Source organism: Leguminivora glycinivorella, chromosome 18 (assembly GCF_023078275.1).
Source record: "Leguminivora glycinivorella isolate SPB_JAAS2020 chromosome 18, LegGlyc_1.1, whole genome shotgun sequence".
In the NCBI taxonomy this organism is placed as follows: Eukaryota; Metazoa; Arthropoda; class Insecta; order Lepidoptera; family Tortricidae; genus Leguminivora; species Leguminivora glycinivorella.
The window spans coordinates 1371562-1396830 of NC_062988.1; the positions used below are offsets into that span (position 1 = coordinate 1371562).

Here is a 25269-nt window from a genome sequence, read left to right on the forward strand (position 1 = left end):
TATGAACAGACTAGGTACTCTATGGAAATTAATTTCAATAAATTATATTATTGCTTAATAATACGTCGTTCTTCTTCAGAGAAAACATATCAAATTGTCACAGAAGAAAAAGATAATATGAATCTCAATATCATTAAATATGTAATTTACCTACACAACATAAAATATAAAATATTTGATGTGCTTTCTTATCTGAACTGTGTCCTCTATACATAATACAATTATTTTAATTGCTATTCGTTTTTTGTAGTTTCTGGTTCGGGCCATGCATGTTTGTCTGTCAAATAGTCCTCGACTCTGTAATAAGCCTTTAACATCAATGTTTTTTTTAAGTAGTTCTTAAGAGCTGGGAGGGGTAATCTCAAAGCAGTGTCAGGTAACTTATTATAAAAATGAATGCATTGCCCAACAAATGACTTCTGTACTTTACGGACACGAAACTTCTTATGGCAAGCTTATTTTTGTTTTGCTAGTGTTTAATTATGGATACGAATTCTGAGTGAAACAGTCTAAATTCCTAACAACATAAATTATACTATCATAAATGTTTGGGGCTACAGTTAAGATATTAAGTGGATTAAAATCCGTTACACCTAATGAATATCATTTCTTGCGTGGAGTTTTTAACGATCTTAGAATACATTCCTTATGTAACTGTGACCGTTTGGGGCGCTGTTCACTGTTTCCATACAATGAATATCATTTCTAACTTGATGAAAAAATTAATACAATGTAGGTAATAATACCTACAGTGTATTACTTTTTTCATCATTTTCATTTCATTTAATACCTACACACAGTCATCAGACTTTGTGGCAGACATAGTTCATAGTTATTTATTCATTAACAAAATGATTGTGTATGAAACAAATATACAAAAGAAAATAACATACAATATATATGACAAAATTGAAACTTATCAGCTCTATCAACATCAGTGTTCATTTATAAAGCAATCAATTCCTCGATTTACCTTGAATCATTTTAGCTAATTTGACATCAAGATTAGTAAATAATACCTGCTAAATGATATAAAGATATTGTTCAATATATTTAGTTATATATTTATTAGGGTAGATGTCAATGGACAGAGATCAACTGGGTCATTGGTCTCTATGGGTGTACCACAGGGATCAATATTGGGGCCTTTCCTGTTCCTTATCTACATAAATGACTTGCCATTCCTTGTAAAGACCCACCATGATATAGTATTGTTTGCAGACGACACCTCACTTATTTTCAAACTCAAACGACAGCAACAAGCTCACAGTGATGTAAACAATGCTATCTCTAAAGTAGTGAACTGGTTCAATGCTAATAATTTATTATTAAATGAAAAAAAGACTAAATGTATTAAGTTTGTCACTAATAGTAACGTAAGGAATGAGCAAACAAGTGTCGTTGTGAAGGATGAGGAATTAGAACTGGTAGATAGTACAGTTTTTCTTGGTATAACTTTAGATTCTAAACTTCAGTGGGGTCCCCATATTGTTAACCTCTCGAATAGACTTAGTTCTGCAGCTTTTGCAGTGAGCAAGATCCGTCAGTTAACAGACGTGAAAACAGCTCGATTAGTTTATTTTAGTTACTTTCACAGCATTATGTCATATGGTATTTTACTTTGGGGCAGTGCTTCAGAGATAAATACCATATTTATTCTGCAGACGAGGGCTATTCGAGCAATATATAAAATGAACCATAGAGACTCACTTAGAAATAAATTTAAGGACATTAATATAATGACAGTGCATTGTCAATATATTTATGAGAATATTATGTATGTACATAAAAACATTTGTAATTTTAAGAAAAACTGTGATGTACATAATATAAATACTAGAAATAAACATAAACTCGCGGTGCCCTTCACACGGCTCTGTAAAATTAAAAAATCATTCATGGGTAATTGTGTTCGATTTTATAATAAACTTCCGAATCATATTACTGACTTGTCAATTAATAAATTTAAGAATCATGTAAAGCGTGTACTCATTTCCAAAGCTTTATACAACACAAGACTACATGAATGATAAAACAACGTGGGATTAATTGTTATTCGAAATGGTTTCTTATTTTTACGTTTATTATTATTATTATTGTTGATGAAATTAATATTGTATTTTTTTGGACATTGGATTTTTCCTAGAAATATTCTAGACATGTATTTTTATATATACATATACCTAATTATATATTTTTTGTTTAACGATTATTTTTATATGAAATTGTATATTATAGACTCAATATTATTATGAACAATAATTTACAACAATAAATTGCTCTGATAATTAGGTTAGATTAAGATCATAATATATATGTAATGAACTATTCATAAGAGCTTGTAACTAGGCCTACATGAATAAAGATATTTTGAATTGAATTGAATATTGTTTTTTATGTAAGTTTATATTATAAGCTATATACTTATGTGTTATACTCATATATACATTTTCTTTTATTGGATACATAGGTAATTTGATTTGTGTTCTTGTCACATCTCTATATTGGCAATCCTGCACTAACTAAATTTTCTGTTTGATCCAATGGTTGACTGGTAGAGAATACCTTAAGGCATTAAGTCCGCCATTTGTACAATTTTGTGTCGTGCAATAAAGTCTAAATAAATAAAAATGAAATAACTCTTTAAACTTCACTGAAATCTTAGCCAAAACTCCCGCTAACAAACTTATTTATTTTCTTTTCAATATACCACATCAAAATCGGTCATCCTATTTTGCCACACAGGCGTTTTGGCATCAAAGTTTCAACCTCCTTTGCCTCGGGGATTAAAAGGTTTAGAAAGTTATAATCTCTAATTCTATGCCTTTCTGAAGTCAAATACTGAGGATCGGAAATTCAGTGTACACCAAAGTTTTTTAAACTTTTAATGACCGCGGTATAGACCGTGATTTACCTTTTTGATTTTTATTGAGCTCCCGATATTTGGACGTAGTTACATGCATCATCTTGAGAGACTCTTGCTAGGTGGCTGGATCAAGTCAAGGGTCAGATGCAGAAGCCGGTGATTTTGGACACAACACGGATAGTAAGTAAGGTCGGTTTCTCTCTATGCAGCCCCTACCACCGGTCATGCCCATGCCATTTAGGTTAGTTGGGTTTTTTTCTCTGGTCCAGGTAGATTCCCATAAAGTAATAACGTATTGTTTGTCCACATTTTCGTTTGTCATCATTTGGTTTTTGTCTGAAACACGTAACTGTTCAGAATTGACATAAAACTCACTTAACCTAACCTATCTATAGATAACCTTAATGAAAACCCTGGGGCTCAATTCGGCATGGCGAATTTGACGTTTCACGTTGACTCTCAAATGATAGTGGATTGGATCACGGGTTGTCGAATACGTGCAGCTGTCATCTGGATTGGTACTAGGTTGGGACTAGAGCTCAGGCAATGTACCGGATAAAATTTTTGTAACATTTATTTTTGATGGAGTATTTTTTAAGTTTTGAGTATTTTAAAAGAACGGACTTCTATCTTTGAAATAAATAACATATGACATTTTTATCACCTCGTATCTCCATTTTCACTGTTACTTGAAGTAAAATGTTTTTTTGCTAATAGACGGTCGTCGTCGTGCCAGCTACACCAAAAAATATTTAAAAAAAATATTGCTTAAAAATATGTTAGTTGATTAATCTCTTTGACTCAAAACTTCGCGATACGTCCGAGCCTTTCTAACAAAAAGATAAAATATTCACAAATAACACCTATTTGTAGAAATCCTAAGCACGGCAAACGATTAAATTCCCTTTTTTAGGTCAAACTTGTAATACTGGCAATACTTTTGGTACACACTGTTGGTCTGCATTTTGCTAACGTGTCACGACTCTAGTATTGATTCTACTTTGATTTTACTCTTGTGTCAAAGTGACAGAATGAGATTGCAATTCGAATCATCATATCATTACAAAGATATGAATTGCGTAATTTTACACGAATTTAATCTCTCATGGCCTGACAATACGAACCAAGGCATGCGTTCTCCTGAATGGCACAGTATATAGACTTTTTTGTCGATGGGTATGGCCGCCATGTTTGGTTTATGACACTTAGACGGGGATTTTGTCGTACCAAAGAGTAAATTGCAAGTTTTTTTCGGCACAACTTGGTTCCTCTACTCGTCGCAAGATGGCGTTGGCATTATTAAAAAAATAAACAAGAATGACGTGCATTTGCGTCGGTGTAGACCCATCATGAAAACGTAGATATGATAATTTTATATTTAAAAAAAAGCTAACGTGACATAAATTTGACAAATGTCTAAAATAAATATAGTATCTTCTGTGTAATATCTTCTTCCGTGCACGTGTGATTTATTGTTTAGTCAATTTAAATATCACTCTAAGTAAGAACTGTTAGACAAAACACTCGTAGCATAATTGTATATTTCAATATATCACAGCCATACATTTTTATATTCTTTCAGGTGATTCAGCTTACCCACAGAGGCAAACACTACTGATGGATGCACTGACTTTTGGATGCACCTGTAGGATCTCCAGAAGCTCGTTATACCGCTTTACAAGTTCGAGCCCGCAACTGTATAGAGCGGTGTTTTGGGCGACTAAAAATCAGTTGGTAGTGTTTGTCGTCAATGGAGAAACTGCACTACAAGCCAGCAGCGGCAGCTAAGATCGTTAAAACGTGTTGTGTGCTTGACAATATAGCTAACAAAGCGAATTGTGAACTGCCTCCGCTGAACCGACACGAAGAACAGGAGCAGCAGCAGGAGCAGAGATTAGCGGCGGAGTTTGACGCCCGTCAGCAGAATGCTGATATTTATTTGGCAATGGCTCCTGACAGGTGTTGGCTAAACAAAGAGCTGCAGCTGGGTCGCGCTGCTCGTCAAGCGCTTGTCCGGCAGTTAGCAAATTATGTAAGTAGTTATGGTAGGTCTATTTCAGTTTATAGTTAAGGTGAGCCAAAAAAGCTATATTTTAAGTTCACATCTTAACCATTAGTATAATTATCATTAATTTCATTACAGAACCCATTTTTTCCTAACTTTTGTGTCGTCATGGGAGTGTCGTAAATTAGGTTTCGGGGCTGCTGATTTCAAAATTAATGTTCAATTTGGAATCTGACATTTGACACAAATTCGTCATGGGTATTGCTATATTATATTAGTATAATCAAGAACCATTTAATACTGGACTGACATAGCCCATACAAAAAAGCGTACCCCTAAAAAAAGCTCAATTTTTGGTTCAAAACTAGATGGCATTGTTTTGCAACCCGGGAGTTGAAGAAAACATAATTTCACCTATATTTTTACTTGTTTTTAGGGTTCCGTAGTCAACTAGGAACCCTTATAGTTTCGCCATGTCTTTCTGTCCGTCCGTCCGTCCGTCCGCGGATAATCTTAGTAATCGTTAGCACTAGAAAGCTGAAATTTGGTACCAATATGTATATCAATCACGCCAGCAAAGTGCAAAAATAAAAATTGGAAAAAAATATTTTATTAGTTTGCCCCCCCTACATGTAAAGTGGGGTTTGATATTTTTTCATTCCAACCCTAACGTGTGATATATTGTTGGGCAGGTATTTAAAAATGAATAAGGGTTTACTAAGATCATTTTTTGATAATGTTAATATTTTCGGAAATAATCGCTCCTAAAGGAAAAAAATGTGCGTCCCCTCTAACTTTTGAACCATAAGTTTAAAAATTAGGAAAAAAAACACAAAAGTAGAACTTTATAAGGACTTTCTAGGAAAATTATTTTGAACTTGATAGGTTCAGTAGTTTTTGAGAAAAATACGGAAAACTACGGAACCCTACACTGAGCGTGGCCCGACACGCTCTTGGCCGGTTTTTCCATTTAAATCCTTCCGACATCCGATATCGGATCGGATAAAAACGGACTAAGACAATAGATACTGTATCCCATCAAAAACAAAACTTGTAAAAACACCAAGTCTTCGCAACTCAGTTTGTTCGCGCCCTTTTCATTCATTATCATTCATATCGTCCATCCCGTTCGCTCTTCCTTATGATAGGTTCAACCTCATTTTTATTTGTCGCGTCACCCGCCTTTTTGCCGACCTTCTTAAAAAATATAAGAAAATACGTCAATCTGCTAAACTAAAAGACATTCGATGTCAATGTGAAAAAATATCCGCAACGACGAATAAAGTTATAATTATTAATTAAATAAATAACGATTCGCGAGTGTACACAAGAAAGAGTGAACCAAGTAAATATTCGAAAGGGTGGCCGCCCGCTGAACTGTCGAGAAAACAACAGCAGTAAGTTCGGCACGCATCAATTACCATAATTTTATTTTTCCGTTTTATTTTATTTTATATTACAATAGTTCGTCAGGAACTACGTAATCGCTGGTCCTTCAACACAGTTCTTCTGGCGTAAAAAAGAGTTGAGATCCCTGTAATACCAAGTCGGTTAATTTATTCAGTCCCTAATACTTAAAGGACCTTCTGCCATAAATTATTACGTAGTTTACTAATAGCTATACTTTCGTATTTTGCATTTCTCATGATGCGTCGAATAGCATTCAAATGTATAAGATGAAAACTCGACTCGACGCCGCTCGATTCCGCATATGTGGAAGCCAGGCTTTATGGAAAAAGTAGGTTTTTGTGACAACTACCAATAAGATTTTGCCAGGGAGACTAGAGATAAGGAGGAAAGTCTGTCGAAGTAGAACAGTCGCAAAAATGACCGGCTGATTCAAATTCAATTTAACCACCCTTGCGGATTTTATCGAACAGATCGAACTACAAATGAATACGAGATTATATGTAAAAAAATCTCTTCTAAATTAAGATTAAACTATGCAAATGAGTTAACATTAAGAAATAATTATCCCTGAAAAACTAACATACTAAACAGGTCGCGCAAATTAGTTAGCGAATTCACCGATACCTATAGGTAATTATAGTCAAATCTTTAAAGTTATAGGTACATATATGAGATACATGAGATTATTTTAACTTTGTAAGTTTGTACGGATACTACTCAGTGGGCCAGTCCGACTCGCACTTGACCGGTTTCTTTATGTTGTCGATTTCTCCGTTGTTACAGGACCGATTTCATTTTTTTTTTGATTGAATGTATATATGTATACAGATTTGAGATTAGTCCTATTTTTATCAAAACCCAGTTCTGATGATGGGATCCTGGAGAAATCAAGGCAACTCCTCGAATCTTGAAGGCATACATGTGGTGATTTTTGTGTTTTTATAAGAACAGCATGCATATACGTACGGAACAGTGACATTTGGTGCAGTGGAACTGCTGATGATGGTCAGAACGGAACTCCTCAAGTCTGAAAGGCACACTCATAGTGACTTTGGTATTTTTATAAGAACAGCATGCATTTATGTTCAGAACAGTGGAACTCAGTGCAATGGAACTGATGATGATGGAAATGGATCAGAATGGAACTCCTCAAATCTGCACGGCACACTTACAATGAATTTGGTATTTATATGAGAATAGCTTTAATTTAAGTACATTCATAACAGTGACATTTGGTGCAGTGGAACTGCTGATGATGGTCATAAAGGAACTCCTCAAATCTGGACGACACACTTATAGTGACTTAATTTAGTATTATTATAAGAACAGTATGCATTTACGTTCAGAACAGTGGTCGCGTTAGAGCTCGCGGGTTCGAACCCCGGATCGCACTAATGAGGTTTTTGGAATTTATGTGCGAAATGTCATTTGATATTTGCCAGTAGCTTTTCGCTGAAGGACAGCATCGTGAGGAAACCGGGTAATCCTAATAAAGCCCTAATTACCCATCGGGTTGGAAGGTCAGATGGAAGTCGCTTTCGTTAAACTAGTGCCTACGCCAAATCTTGGGATTGATTGTCAAAGCAGACCCCAGGCTCCCAAAGACCATAACTTTAATTTATTCAGGTATACATATATTGGTTTTTGTGTTATTATAAGAACAGCATGCGTTTACTTACGGTCGACTACAAAGAGATGTATACACTTTTTCAGCTTCTTGCATCGTAATAAGGTGAGAAATGGATACATCTCTTTGTAGTCGACCGTACCGAACAGTGACATTTAGTGCAGTGGAACTGCTGATGATGATCAGAACGGAACTACTCAAATTTGAACGAGACACTTATTATGACTTTGGTTTTAGGATTCCGTATCTCAAAAAGGAAAAACGGAACCCTCATAGGATCACTCGTGCGCCTGTCTGTCCGTCTGTCACAGCCTATTTTCTCCGAAATTACTTGAGTTTGGGGTTGGTGCAGTGGAACTGCTTATGATGATCAGAACGAAACTTCTCAAAGACGACACAAAAGGATCTTTGTTTGCTAAGCATATTGAGTTTTTAACTCAAATTTTGTCAAACTCGATTTCTTATAGGTAGTCGGATATTGGATTCATGACGAATTGAGGGAACTCCTTAAACCTTAACGGTAGGTATACGTTATTGATGTATTCATTTGTATTTCCATCAAATAACCAGACATTGAAAGCAGTTTTAAAAAATACACATTTCTACACAACATGGAACTTGACTGTACTTAAAATAAATTATTTAATACCATGCACGAAATAAAGCATCAGATAAATATAAGGAAAACATGGATAGAAGTTATTTTTAAATACAAATTCTATTTAATTCGTCAGGTAGAAATATATAAAGTAAATGAGTTGAACGTGACGTCACTCAATTCGATTTCATATTAGCAAAACGTTAAAATTCGTTTTGACAGTTCTTAAAGGGAAGCTGATTTGACTAGGAGGCAAGTAGCCTATTCAACATTCGTAAGTACCTTTCACCAGAACTCCAAAAGCGGCGGTTTTTTAGGGTTCCGTACCAAAAAGGTACAAAAGGAACCTTTATGGTGCCGTTCCGTCCGTCTTGTGTGTCCGTCCGTCTGTCACATAACTTAATATCTCGAGAACTACTTATATTACGGCTTTTTAACCGGAGCTACAGTCCGGTCTGGGAGAAAGCGAAAGCGCAACTTGGCATGTATTAAGTGCAAAATAGCAATAGAGTGCGATGAAAAAACATTTTCCCCCTCACTAGCTCGGAAACACGTGTTTTGTCCTTTAATACCAGCGGGTAAAAACGCATTTTATCCACTAGTGGGTAAAGTAATTTGACCTTGAATAAAGTCAAATTAACTGCTTTAAAATTGATAAATGTAGGTGAATCTAGTAATAAAGATGATTTACCACCTGTGGAACTACTGGAAGCAGTGATAAACGCATTTTTTGCGTTGTAGTTTCCTCGCTATAGTGAGGGGAAAAGTTTTGTGTTACACTCGGGTGCAAATGTATTTTACTTCTCGTGTTTTAAAACACGCAAGTTTAGAGTTCTATTCTCGAACCACTCACTTCGCTCGTGGTTCAACTATAGAATCCTTTCACTTGCTCATTTTTCAATTCCACACTCGGCGTTAAAATACAACTTTGCCCCCTAGCATAACAAATAACTGTTAATTAATGTTCATTGACTATATCACCATTATTACAGGAATGCGGAGCACCTTGCTACTACTAAAATGGAGAACCCGGACCTGTTAGCGACATGGAACTGACCAGGACCGTCGTGGGCTCCTCATGTGCCACCCCCGGATACCTTTTCTGATTGTGGTGTTTACAGTACAGTAGTGTACATATTCATGAAAAAAAAATTGTAGGTACTTTTTTTACATTTTTAAAAAACGCACTCTGCATGGTTTTGGAGTTTCGACTTCGTGCTAGATAAAAACCCCCAGGCAAGAGCAAACAATTTTTTTTCCTAGCCTATACTTATTTGTGACCCACTGCAAAGGCCTCTCTTTTCTTCCGCCACCCATCACGTTTTGCCGCCTGCTTCGGCTAGCCGCAGCAAAATACGTCGAGGTCATCTCGCCTCGTTTTTTTTGGTCTACCTCTGCCCCGACTAGTCGGGTGGTGTCCAGTTAGCAAACTATACACCCTGTTTCTATTTTAAATTATATGTGTTGCATTCTTTTCTTGTACAATAAAGTGTTTACTTACTTACTTTTTTGAATTCCGTTAACTTTAAGGGAAGGTTCTTTAGATTAAATACGATTAATTTCTCAAAAAAGCTAGCGTCTTGACTGTTTTTTTATTTTATTTATTTTATTTAATAAAACATCTTACATAGGAACTTAAATGTAAATACAATGTCCCCCAAAACTGTTTACACAGTTTGACTGTGGGATCTGGGTGAGTCTAAAGGTACATAATTATAATTAGTTGTCATGGTAATGAATACAGATCTACATAAGTATATTGCCAAAGATGGTTAGGTAGTTCACAAATAAATGAGGCATCTAAATTTTGTCTAGGTAGTGTTTGAACAAAGCCCTCTTAAATCTATTTTTGTTTTTCTCTGTTCTAATAGCCACAGGTAAAGAGTTGAGTAAATAAGGTAAGCGTTTTTTAATGAGCCTATCCCCATAGTAATTGCTTACTCTGGGGACAGCATATTTACCTGCAGCTACAGATCTGGTGTTATATTGTTGGCTCATTTCAGATAAGTTACTCTCTTGATTGCCATGCTGATTAACTAATAATAGATACTTGTGTTTAAGAGTGGCTGGAAGAATTTTACATAATTTAAATAACTTATAATAATCATTTTTATATTTATTCTTAATTTTACTGCTCACTAATAATTTGAGAAATCTAATTTGCAATTTTTCAACTTTTTCCAAATTTGTTTTAAAAGTCAGGCCATAGCAGTCCAGAGAGTAACTTATGATTGATTCCACTAAAGATATATAGATACATTTTAGGGTGCTTGCTGGTATTCTATAGCTAAGGTGATAAAATCTACCGAGTAGGACTCTTAATTTACTACATAAATGCTCTATATGAAAAGACCATGAAAAGGTTTCATCTATTTTCATACCGAGGTAAGTGATGCATTTAACTCTCTCAATCGGCTTACATCGGCACGAAACTAGATTATTATGCAAACAAGAGAAGTCATGCGTAACTATTGTAGGGTCTGACGAACAGGAAGGGGTTAAGTAAGGTGAGTGTAAAATGAGCAATTTGGTTTTTTCTGAATTTAATACTATGCCATTATCGTGCGACCACTTGAGTACGGCGTCGACGTCCTGCTGCACCGCGCGGCAGTTGTTACGTTTACCGAGTTTGAAAAAATAATATTTATTTGTTTTACAAGGGGGAAAAGTAGTTGTTTAACTGGACGTGCCAATATTGATACCTGAGCAAGGGAAAGATTTCAATATTGAACCGCGAGCGTAGCGAGTGGTTCAAAAAGTGGAATCTTGAGCGTTGCGAGGGTATCGAGGCACGAAGGTAAAAGGAACTTTGCCACCGACTATATATATAGAGCAGCGAAGTGGTCCAATGATAGCAACCTTCCCTAATAACTCTTTCATTAGATTTTTATAATATTAGGTAAAAGACATGGAGACAGCCAATTTTTGGCTTCACTTTTTAACGTGCTAATTCTATAGAGCCAGGTTTCTGGGCTCTCTGGTGATTCTGTGTTTTAAACACATCTTTAGAATAAAAGCTTTACCTTATGTCAAAAAAGTATTTTATTTGAATAAAGTTATTTTGAAGATACCTATTTTGCATTTTGTATTTCAAATACCTTTTTCTAAAACTATTTTGTATTTTTATTTGAAATAGGTAAAAAACCAAAGTATTTGCATTTTGTATTTAAATACATTGCTGGAGAGCATCACTTTGTTTTTCTGTCAATGAAAAGAAGAATATAGTAACTATATGAAGTCCATGTAGAGGCACTGCGTTTCAATATTAAGTATCAGTGTGAGATAAGATTTTTCAAAATAATAGTCATGATATTTGTTTAATTTGATAGTCACGTGTATTTAAATTGTAGTAAGTATCTACATTAGTTCAGAGTTTATTGCTGGGTGTGGCCATACTGTAGATAGAGCTCTTTCTTGTACTGTGCCCTTAGGTTCCCCCTTTGTAATAATTGCAGTGGTTCTTCAAATCATACATGCGGTAAATAATGCGGTCGTGGCACGGAATATCTACTAGCTGAAGAAGAGTTACTGTCAAAGTAAAATGTGTAATCACAGTGCCTATACTGCTATCTCTCGACACAGGCTTAAAACTTTTGAACCACAGTTTTGAAAATTTGACCCATATTCTTAGCTTGATATGAGTTAAAGTGTAAAATACTAATATTGGCGCCATCTAGCCGAGCACCCCCAAAGGTGTAAAGCCATCTAAGCCACCGTACCTTTTTCTTTATAGTTCTGAGTTTGGCCGTTTTCTTCCTATCTGTCTATACGGAGTTATATAATTGTCTTCCCCTGTTGTAAATAGCAATAGTAACAATAGTTGTGGAGTATACAGATGTATGCGACTAAATAAATGTACAAATGTGTTCTGTGACACAAACATTTAAGACATCAAATAAAGTTTAACGAAGCTTGTTCAGTTGTTTTATTGGGCATATTCTATTATATTGGGTTGGTAAGAAAGTAATGAGCGATCGATTGAATTCCACATAAAATTTTTGAGAGAGTTCTAGAATCTTCTATGGTCGAAAGTATATAAAGGGCGAGTCGCACAGTTTCTCGTCAGTCATTCACTAGCTGTCGCCGAGCTAATATAAGGAAGAAAATGGACGAATTAAAAGTGCATGTACGGCATTGCTTACTATATGAATTTCAGTCTGGCCATTCAGCCGCCGAAGCAGTGCGTAATATATGTCAGCGTGTTGCTCCTGAAGTTGTGTCTGAGGCCACGGCGAAACGATGGTTCCAGCGGTTTCGTAGTGGCGACTTTTCATTATCAGATCAACCTAAGTCTGGTCGACCGGTGAAGATTGATGTAGCCAAATTAAAAACCTTAATTGAAGGAGATCCGAGGCTAACGAGTCGTACTCTTGCTACCGAGTTAGGCTGCTCTCATGTCACCATAGAAACACATTTACACGAGTTGGGAAAAAACTACAAATACAGTGTTTGGATACCGCACGAACTTGATAGAGATCAACTAAACCGCCGTGCCGATACATAGCTGGGCACCGTTAATCAAATAGTTAACTTCGATAATCGTTAATCCGTTACTTAAAAAGTTAACTTCGTTAATCGTTAAAGCGATACATTTCGGTAGATTTAACGGAAGTTAAAGTTAATCGATAATCCGTTAACACGTCATAAAAATAGGACTCCACTGTAGGTATTATGTATTTCTATTTACTAAGTATCCACCAAAAACCATTAAAACCTGTGACGCCAATCGGTAAAATACCGAAATGTAATAATTTCGGTCTCTTCGGGCGTGTACCGCCGTTGGTTGGCTAAATCCTAGGTTTTACTTCGGATTGGTAATTATTGGGTCATTCATGCGGTCGCGATCGTGGTGCGTCGGTTCTTCAGATTGAGATTTGAGATGACAACTCGATGCTGTGGGCCACGATAACTTGGTAGAGTAATCTAAGGCCCACGCCGGACTCTAACTGTCATGCCTGATGATTGCACTCTATTCCCAGGTTAGTGATCGATCTAGCACGCCTAATAAGATTTAGAAGATCTCGAATAAGTGATCCAAAGTCGCCAATTGGTCTTTAGACTGTTTATAACCGACGGATTTGCTTTTACCGATAAAACCTAGGTTTTGCCGTACTACGGGCTTTTACAGTAGTGGTAAGAAAGTGGTTTTCGCGGCGCAGCGAGCCGCTTGGGGTGCTGGATTAACGATTAACGGACTCGATGAAATTTAACGGAAGTTAACGAATCCGTTAACATTTTTTAAAGTTAACTTAAAAGTTAATCCGTTAATCGAAATGTTAACTTCGTTAATTAACGATTAACGGATTAACGAGTTAATGCCCAGCTATGCATAGGTACAATATTTTGTGTTGTAGAATTAATTTGCCAGTGTAAAATACTAACGCAACAAAGAGTTTGCACATTTTTGTCAATATTTTTGTAGGTAAGTGCGTACTATACTTTGTCAAACAAGTGTGTCAGTAAACAAGAACAAAGAAAACTATATGCATCCTTTTCTTTAGGGTGCTATAAAAATACAACTGTATTTGTATATCGGCAGCAATATTGTGGGCATGGCAATCACATTGAATTTTAAGCGTAGCGAGGGATTTCGATAATAGTAAGTATTGAAATGTTAACGCCCAAGATGTAAATTATTAATTATGTGACAGACATTTAAAGGTATGCAAACTCGTTGCGTTAATATTCTGTACTGACAACAAAGTTCTCGAACAGAAAATTGTCAGTTTGCTCCCTCGTAGAAAAAAAACAAAGTCCCTTTTTGTGTGGGTGAGGTAAAAAACTAATTTCCGCCTTATACAAATCATTATTATTATCATAATACAAATCATTTATTCTTGATAAATAAAAACAATACAAACACATATTTAATAGTTGTGTTTGTATGTCATTGAAATGAAAACATTGGCACAAAAAAGATAGGAATTTCAATTGCAGTTTAATGGATTTAACATGTTCAAGCTATTTTGTCAATGTGAATGAGGAGATACACTGACATGTTATCCCGCCGGGCACTGACATTTTAGGCGGCGCCTGTACGTAAGTGTAATAATGGGCATGTCATTGTCGTTCATATGTGTGAGAGAGAGAAAAATATATCTTCTTCTCACTCTCACGTATTAAATTCTTTGTCTGTGCAATGGACTTATAAGGTGGCGCCATCTGTCACAAGCTTCGAGTGTGCCTCCTCATTGAATTTCAATGCAAACCCCTTGTATACTAGTGTCTGTACAGAAAGTGAGGAGTCGTGAGTCGTGGAATGTATTAGACCCCATACATTTCACGACTCTTCACTTTCCGGTCAGACTCTATGAATGGCGGCTCTGTAGGCATGTACCAAAAGCTGTCAACGGTAAAAAGGACACATGAATCATGTACCGTTTTGCTTAATGTAAAAAACTATAAGCCCTATTGCTTGTAGAAGTGTAACATGCACTCACCGTGACACTGGCAGCCCATTGCAAGTCAGCACTCGGCAAGTGGGTCAAAGCGACTTGTGACTTGTACGGTATGCCGCGACAAGGCTAGGTACTTTGTACGCGACTTGTGTTAGGATTAACTTTATGCGTTTAGTCATAATTTCATGCAGACGTTGTAAAACCGGATTATCCTAAACCCCGGCTCTTATCAATGAGTTTTTCGGAACTTATGTGCGAAACGTCATTTGATATTTGCCAGTCGCTTTTCGATGAAGGAAAAACATCGTGAGGAAACCGAACTAATTCCAATAAGGCCTAGTTACTTAGTTGAGCGTAATAAGTAATACATGCATACATACTATAATCACGCCTGTATCCCATGAAAGGGTAGGCAGAGCACATGAAACTACCCAAGTTTCAGTGCCACTCTTGGCAAATAAGGGGTTGACAGAAAAAAGAAACTGTGACATTGCAGTGACAGGTTGCCAGTCTCTCGCCTACGCCACAATTTAACCCATATCCCACAGTCGCCTTCTACGACACCCACGGGAAGAAAGGGGGTGGTGAAATTCTTAACCCGTCACCACACGGAATAAGTAATAAATCGTAATATTCTGCTGTAAAAATTTACAATCATATTACCCCCTTCCCTTACTCATAAACGTACACTAAAGTTATCAAGCCGATAAAGTTCGTTTGTCTCTTTCCGCCGTATTGGTGTGATAGAAAGGACAAACGAAGACGCCGAGCGTTCCCCAAAGGTGTAACGCCATCTTGGCCACCGTACCTTTTTCTCTAGGGCTTTGAGGTACGTTTTTTTCTTAGACTTTATCCGTCTATACGGAGTTACATATGTCTTTGGTATAGCTAATCTTAAAACCACTTCTATGTCTAAGTTTTCAATTTCAAAATCATTCGTATTTCATTCACTGTTCATCTTCCATTCACTAAAAGAAGCAACCGTGAATAAAGACATTTCATTGATTGCTTTACTACTCAAGTCCACCGTACCAGCTCCTCGCAGTATATACATTATACAGCTAGTCCTATTATAGCAATAACCGCCGGTACCTATTAATAGCGGATAGCTCGATAATCTTATCTGGGCTGTATTGTGCATCTGTCCTCTAACACTAATGGGAGTCTGACTCTATTAATTTGCTATCGGCACCGTGCTACAGCGTACAGTCAGCACAGCCAACGGATCTGAACTACCATAGAAATATGGCTACAGCTTAAAGATTTGACAGCAGTATGCGCGTTGTTTGTCATCTTCTTTAAATTATTCAAAATGTCTGATATTTTGATTCAATTTGTGTGTACGGAATCAGTTTATCATTTCTTTATGACACGCCATATGTTCTGGTACAAATATCGATAGTCGATAAATCGGATATCGTTAGCGTTGTGTGTCGATATAGTAATAGTAGCATAGTGCGCAAATCATTCTAGACGATAAACAAGATCAGTAGATAGTTCTGAAAAACTCTCGCAATCATCTGGAGATATATCAACTTTAGTCTTAGACAAATCGAGCAAACGAGCGGACCGTATGTATACCTGTTTGCCACCGACGTGATATAAAAAAAAACGCCCGCTAGTAATCAATTACCGTACCGCACAATACCATTGGCGGCAATTTCACATTTGCCATTCATGCCACTGTCGGTCGATTGAATTACAAGTGAGGTATCTGGCCCCGTAGCCGAATGGCATTTCTACGACGCGAAACGAAAACGAAACTCCGCGAAGGGTAGTCTGGCTCTGTCGCGCCAATACTCAAGAGCGATAGAGGTAGATATTTACGAGCGTTTCGTTTCGTGAGCGTTTAGTGAGCGTTTATGCACTCGGCTACGCACGCTGTTGTAAGCTGTGGTAATTTGATGTATCAAGTGTCTGCGGCGGACGGGACGAGGGTAATCCTCTTTACACCGGTCAAATCTTACATGAAAATCGGCTAAAAAAACAATGTGTGATGTAAAGCTGGATTTTTGGTATGTTATTTGGAGTCCTTGGGGGAATGTAAGACTATATTTTGCAAGCAAAAAAAAAGTGTGCTAACTTCGTAATTTAAAAAAAAAAGTAAAAAAATCGGACTTTTTTTGGTTTTTATTTTTTTATTAAAAAAATATGCGTTTTTGGTCAAAAATTGCTTTGTAATGTTGAAAGCGCATTAAATCAATTTCGGTTAAATAGTTTTCGAGATATGAAACGTCAAAAAAGGTTAATTTTTGACGCATTTATAAAATGTAGCGTTTTGCCAATATTTTTAGACAAATATCTGCAACATACTTCATGATATGATATATATTGCAATATAACATTGTATAAAATTTATTTTGCTTTAGTTTCAGTGCAAATAAAGGTCTACTGACGAATAGTTACTTTGGTAAACAAAAAAAAATCTATAAATAGAGAAGCCAAGAGTCTGGTAGATTGGTTAAGTTAAAATAGTTGACGCTAAAAGTTTTAGGTTGAAAGTGCTATCTATTCGATATTACTTTCTTTGATATCCGTTTATCTGAAAAAATCGTCTAAGCTAACTTTGCATCGATTTGACTATTACTAATGAAGAAATAAAATACAGTAAAATTTTGAAGTTTAGGAAATTAGAAAAATAAAACAGAATTAGTTACATTTTCCTGGTTCTGCATCTTGATGGCACAACTCCTGTAGTGATAGAAAGTCCACTTGAGTTGTATTTGACCACCAATTGCTGTGGAATAAACTACGGGAACGGAAAGCGCCCACGCCAATTACTAAGATATTGGAGAAGTGGTATTCCCAGCAGAAGAACGTAGTAAGATGGAAGTCAACTCTGTCCACAGCCAGCGGGCTAAACTGTGGCGTGAGACAAGGAGGCAGTATGTCTCCGACTCTCTTCAGCGTGTACATTGATGGGCTGTCGCAGGTTTTGACCAGTACCGAGGTTGGCTGCTCCATCAATGGGCAAATGATAAATCACATCGCATATGCAGACGATATGGTCCTACTAGCACCATCTGTGGGAGCTATGCGTAAGTTACTTGCAGAATGCGAGAGATACGCCAGCCAGCATAACATGAGATACAATCCGGACAAGTCTGAATTTATGCTCATGGAGGCAGCACATATGCCCACACATGTACCACCTCTTTTGCTTGATGGAGTTCAATTGCGGAGAGTACACGAAGTCAAATATCTTGGCCACATCTTGTTTTCCAGTTTAAAAGACCAGGCCCCTGTTTCAAAAAAGCTACAATTGTCAGTGACATATGTCGAGCGACAATTGTCGATGACAGGTGACATATTACAATTTTATAAAATATTTTCTATAGAATTGCATACAAACATGACAGGCATTCTGCTACAATTGTATGTATTACAATTATGTTGTGAAACAATATTTATTATTTCTAGGCGACATATTTGTAGAATTGTCGGTGAATCTCGACATGAGGTTTAAGCTGTGTCGAATTGTGTGACAATTGTAGTAATTTGTGGTTGACATACGCGTAATTCAAGATGGCTGTCCATGCGAGTAGTATAGTGACAGTAATTCTTAACTATATACTTAGGTTTTCATACTTAGTTAGGAGTTCATGTTACTTCGCCGTCGACATAAGTTTAAATAACGCTACGAAAATATTAAATTAAATTTGTAGTAAAATACCAATACCTCAATTTATTTTAGTTGTACATTCGTAATCCTTATTACAAGGGCATAACGCCTACCGATGATTAGTTACAACTGTTACAAGTTGCTGTTAGTAAACACTATTAATCCCTTCGTAACATTAATAAATTAGGCATATTTTTGAGATTTCTCTGCGTTGTATGTATTATTATACGTGTTTTTAAACTTATGTATCATAAGAAATACTAAATACCTATGTTCCTAAACCTAAATAGCTATATAATCAATATCATTTTATACAAACACCCTCAAATTAATTTAAGCGTTTTTAAATGAACGACGTACCTTCGTTTACACCGAATTCCAAATTGAAATATTTTTAGTTTAGTTAAACATTTTAACTATTAGTTTAGAATATTTTTAATTTGTTTTATTTGTTATTGTAGTAATGGTCAATGTTTTTACTTTTTAAAAGCTTTTATTATTCTTTTATTCACGTTTATAAGAAATAATTTCATATAAATATCTTAATAATTAATAATTCAAACTTATTCAATACTTACTATGGTGCCAAGTTAGGTACCTATATATCTTAGATATTTCTAATCTTTGTCATACACACCCGTTTTATTCAAACGTTGAGCTAATTCCTTGATGGTGGGAGAAGATTTAGGTAATAAATAGTTTTATCAAACTTAACAAAAGCATTTATAGTCAGCCAATTAACATAAAATTATCCATTAAAAAAAAAATCTTATTGCCATTTAAGTAAACAACTATTAATGATTTGATACATTTGTCCCTATGGTTAGTCGTGACAATTGTATTCTACAATTGTCGTACCTGTCAGTGTGGTGAAACCAATAATCCTACATATGTAATATTTTGTGACAATTGTCGCGCCTGTCACCGATATGAAATAGGGGCCAGGAGGACATAGAAAGGCAGAGGCGAGCCACCGCAGTAAGGGCAAACATGTTGGCTAGAAGATTCGCCAAATGTAGTGACAGCGTAAAAAGACAGCTGTTCCTCAGTTTTTGTACAAGCGTGTACACTGTCGAGTTATGGTCCGACTACACCTGCGCGGCGGTGAGAGACCTGCGCGTGCAATACAACACATACTATGTACTGATATTTCGTTAAACGGAGAATACTATGATTCGGGCACGTCCACGACAACGCTCGTGAGATTGCATCGATGTTATTGACCCTCAGTTATGCTTTAAAAACCAGTCCGTACAAGAACAATTTCGGAACAATCTGATTCAATTAATGAGAGTTTTCTACTCGTAAATATTTTTTTCCGCCAAGCGGCGAGCCTGAGGTCTTTCTGACCGTAAACTTAACTTACTAAATAAATGTTGATTTGATATACGCAAATATGTGTCTGAGTAATACTTGAACAGCCCCCAAATAATAATAATTCGTTCTCCGCTACGCCTCCTGTAAATATATGTAAACTATCCCATTTGGCCATTACCATCCACCGATTATTTCTGATCCAGTTATACTAGACTTATGATATAATCCTATTTTATACTGGCACTCTTTTGGTCTTAAATGAAAGCTAGTGAAATTTTCTACATTTTTATGTAATAGCCTGTTTTGCTGATATCTGTCTCAAAATATTAGCAAAACGAATATTTTCATAGAAAGGGGAAAAATGCTCTTTTTTTGACGCTTCATATCTCAAAAAATATTTGACGGACATCGATAAAAAAGATGTCAAACTGTTTGGAATTTAATGCGCTTTCAACATTACAAAGCAACTTTTGACCAAAAATGCATAGTTTTTTAATAAAACGGCAAAAACCAAAAAAAATCTGATTTTTTTACTTTTTTTTTTAAATTACGAAGTTAGCACACCATTTTTTTGCTTGCAAAATATAGTCCTACATTCCCCCAAGGACCCCAAATAACATACCAAAAATGCAGCTTTACATCACACTTTGTTTTTTTATTTCTCTTTTTGACCAGTGTACGTAAACAGTCCTGTTCATATTGCTTAGAAAACGTTCGATTACAGTACAGTCGCGTTCAGTTACTTCTACCACACCACAATGGCGATCAAATACATATATGTATATTAATCGTCCGAGTACAACACAAGGCTTCTTGAGCTTAACGTGGGACTCAATCAATCTGTGTAAGAATGTCCTAAAAATATCTAACGTCAAAATCTCAGGATGTCAAGAATCCTATTGATAGCGCTCAATTAAAATCAACACTTGACTAGGGAATGTTAACAATTTCATTTCTTAACTAAAGTCGGAGTTTAATTGACAACCTATTATTAAATACTACATCAAAAATTTTTTCGGCAATGACGTGAGATTGGCAAAATACTACAACCGCACTTTGGCTAGCCATTTAGCCGCAATAAAACAGGGACCAAGCCTAAATTGGTCACTTCCAACCAAGACGATGTGAACGACAAGCCAAGATGCCAAATAATAGGCTCCATTATTTCCATTAACTCTCCGATCCTCTGTCAGCGTCCACCGCTGTATCGGAGACAAGTCTGCTTGAAGTTACTCGGTAACAAGTTGTCTCTGTAGGTATGTCGGTTGAAACTTTGTTGACACCTTAGACCTTATATTGACCGGGATATAGACCGTGATTGCCTTTTTGATTTTTGTCGAGCTCCCGATATTTCTATATGGTCAATATAAGTCTAATGAAAATAACCGTGAATCAATCAATCGTGAATCATTCAAAACTCGTTGTTGACACCGTTGGTAAGCACGTGCGACTTTTAATCCGGAGGTCGCGTGTTCGAACCCCGGCTCGTACCAATGAGTTTTTCGGAACTTATGTGCGAAATGTCATTTGATATTTGCCAGTGCTTTTCGGTGAAGGAAAACATCGTGAGGAAACCAGACTCATTCCAATAAGGCCTAATTACCCTTCGGGTTGGAAGGTCAGATGGCAGTCGCTTTCGTAAAAACTAGTGCCTATGGCAAATCTTGGGATTCGTTGTCAAAGCGGACATGAGCCGCGGCGAGTGAAAGGATAACGCAAGGAGGATGAAGATGTTCTATAATGTAGCTGAGCTTACATACGAGTATGACCAAGTGATAAAATAATATGTAGGCATTAATTTGATCTTATAGATTTTATTATCTTTGGTGAAACACATTTAAATATTTAAACAACACAAAGTGCGCGAGCACTCTTTTTTTATACTACGTCGGTGGCAAACAAGCATACGGTCCGCCTAATGGCAAGCGTTCACCGTAACCTAGGGACTCCTGCAACTCAATGACTGTCACATGCGCGTTGCCAACTCATTAGAAGGGTTCGGGTTGCCGACGACTCAAAGGACAATAGACAGAAGAAATTAGTCGCGTAGTTCCTTCCGTCGCCAGCACACCGCACCCTCGTTGAGCTCTGGTAGCCTTACTCACCGGCCGGAACACAACACTACGAGTAGGCTTATGCCTGCCTGCCTGGTGATGGGTCTCCACATGACTCAAAATAATAATTATGTCGCCAAACGCAATATATTAATCAAATTAGATATTTTTGTCTGAATTCGAGTGTGATTCTTCACAGCTCCATAAACTAAATACTCAATTCGATTTCAATTAGGTACCTATTTTATTTTGTTTAAGAACTGAGTATATTAATTTCATTTCGGTTCCTCCACCCAATCTTGAAAAATATAAAAAGGACATAGGGTAGTTTAGCCGGTTATCCGGCCACCTCTGGTTGTCGGCCACTACGTATTAAAATTGAAATAACTTGTCAAATGTACTGTGTTTATTGAAAAAAGTTAGGTAATCAGATAAATTGAGTTGTCTTTGACATATCCTTAAGTTGTTTGCTTGATGACATTTTTATTGGCTCGTCAAAGGCTCAAAGCAATTTAGACAGTGTAGATATTGCTCAAATTGTAAAAAAAAATTTAGATTGAACATTTTTTTCAAGGTGGGTAAAATATTATTTCCGTGAGTATAAGGATATTATTAAGGGATAATGTGCTTTGAGGATGAGTTGAATTAATATTATTTTAATTTTAATGTGCGCAATATTTAATATAAGTCAATAAAATTAGGTGGTCGGGTGACTAAATGCGATTTCACACTGATATAATTTAGTTGTCGGCCTCCCGGCCGAGAACGGGCTGGAGACACGTCACTTTTAATCGATTATTTTGTCCATTAAATGAAAGCTAAAAGAAAAAAGAACCCAAAATACGACTTAAGACAGTCTATCATCGTCTTTCTTATATTTAACAGCCGGCCGCATGTTTACTAACAAAAACTTGGTTAAAATGTGCTTTAATTTATTTTGCATTTGGCGGCCGAGAACGGGATTATAGACAGTTGGTTTTCGGCCTAGGCAATTTTGTAAGTAAACCAAGTAAAGTCTATTAAGTTCCGGAATCTTGGAAGAAAATAAATTCTGTTGGGCTCCACATCAAAGTATTGATTGTATGGCCTGTATATTATTAATTACATTGATTTCACTATAGATCCATCCTGTTTAATATGAAATTGGCTATTTTTTGTGTGCCTATCATACCTCCTAATTTATACGATGTTACAAATTATTTATTTTTTAGTATATCGTAACCTACATAAGAATTTCCTTTAACGGCTCTTATTATATTACTTGTAATGCATTATAACATTGAATTTGTATTGTTTTATTCAAAATAAATCTTATTGCTTGTGATTTAAGACTCATTTTCAAACATTAATAGCTGTGGCCGACAACTAGATTAACAAGGGGCCGAGAACCAGACGAAGTGGCCGACAACGGGCTAAATAGGTACTTTTTCATATTCTCAATTATATAAACAAAACGTTGTTACTTATAACTCGTTTTAATATAAAAATGGCAAGTGTAATATGTGGTAAGTCTAAAAATCTGCAAAGGACAAAGATTTGTCGAATACATTGTTCAGAAAAACCATTTGAATACGAAGTTTTGCAAAACTGGCCGACAACCGGCTAAACCACCTTAATAATGGAGTTCTTTGTTCCTGTTAAAGTAGGGAAACCTAAAAAAAATAAATTAGAAAAATATTGATATATAATCCATTTAAATCCTTGCGCCATGGCGGGTGCCCTCTGCGTGCATCACTTTTTTTATACCACGTCGGTGGCAAACAGGTATACGGTCCGCCTGATGGAAAGCGGCCACCGTAACCTATGGACACCTACAACTAGATACCTTTTCCTAGGTATAATATGATTATATATGTATGTATGTATGTATGTATAAGCTTTATTGTACATAAAGGAAACAAAAGAGACACAGTTACAGAGTCAGTAATATACAATGTAGACGGACTTATCCCTTAATGGGATCTCTTCCAGTCAACCTTTGAGGAAATGAGTAGAAGCGAATTAACGATGAGTGACGAATTCAAAAATGTACAACCACTAAAAGAATTAAATGCAAATTTTGTATACACATGGTAACAAATATATACATATACAATTACATTAATACACCAATATATACATATATAATAATATAATAATAAATAAACAAATACTCATAAAATATATATTTATATAGGTACTTAGACCAAAAAGTATATGGATATTAATTCGAACCACAAAGCAAAAGCCTACCTATACCTAAGCCTACCTATTATACCTAGGAAAAAGATTATACCTAGGATTTATAGGAGAAATAAGCGTCATAGAACCTTGGTTCGTCTTCAGAGACTCAACATAATCACATATGCGACTTATGCGGCAAGAAGTGTCGAGCAGCGATAGGCTTGTACATTCATAGACGGAAATGCGTTGGTCGGCTCAATCGCTCCTAATACGACGTTGCAAAAATCATCCGTCAGGGATGCAGTGACCAATGATGATACCTATAAGTAGATTCTTAAATAAATATTGTTTGTAAGTTCTTTTCTCGCTTATCAGAAAATCATCTACACTTCGGTGTGTCTAAGGAATTGAAATGATTTCAAATGTGGTTTAACCCCTGGAACGCCGTTGTCAAAAATTTGCTACTGAATTGATAACCTTAAATCGGTTACTTATAGTTTAAATTGTCTGGAACAGATCTGGAACAAGGCAGTTGAGGGGTTAAAATAGGTAATTCAGCACTTAACCGAAGAGCTGAATCTATTTCATTCTCAATTTTGGAAGACGTAAGCATATTGTTTGACCTCAGACCATATTCTCATAATCCGTTTAGTTTAGCCTTTTGGTCGCTCCATTACATTCAACCGTTAGGCTCTGGGGCTATTCGAAAGATGTCCAAGTACCATAATTTATTGGACAGAGACCACTATCGGTCCAAACGACTTCAATTATTGAAAGGATCAGCCAGTCTGGATTTTATTGAGCGCCAAATTACACCGTTTATTTAATAGGTCGGTGTCTGTTGAAGAAATCTGGCCAGAATTTAGTATTTTATAAGAAAAGACAATAAATTGAGTTGACATCTTTTGGTGTAAAGCAAAGCAGAAAAATAGAATAAAAGTTAAAAAAAAGTTTTACAAATATATTATGTTTTATTTCAACGTGACTACTTCTTTGAATGGGTAAGTGACCCTGCCTGCTAAGCGTATGGTCCTGGGTTCGAATTCCTGTGAGAGCATTTATTTGTATTATGATCACACATTACATACAAATATTCGTTACTTAGCAATGAATGTTTTCTATGTATTTAAGCATTTATGTATATCGTTGTTTAAGTATGTACTTAAATAGTCACAAGCCGTCTTGAGCTTACTGTGGGATTTACTCAAT

The 25269-nt window shown here is 36.1% G+C and overlaps 2 protein-coding genes across 3 annotated transcripts in view; both read left to right on the forward strand.

Annotated features, from left to right (window-relative positions):
• LOC125235733 (prothoracicostatic peptide-like) overlaps positions 1-25269 on the forward strand; it is a 316691-nt gene that overhangs the window by 218234 nt on the left and 73188 nt on the right. The gene's annotated exons all lie outside the window — the stretch shown is intronic.
• Positions 3285-9961, forward strand: LOC125235736. Its single transcript, XM_048142313.1, has 2 exons — positions 3285-4898; positions 9499-9961. Exons 1-2 carry the CDS (start codon positions 4617-4619, stop codon positions 9523-9525), a joined length of 309 nt encoding a protein of 102 aa, XP_047998270.1. The 5' UTR covers positions 3285-4616; the 3' UTR covers positions 9526-9961.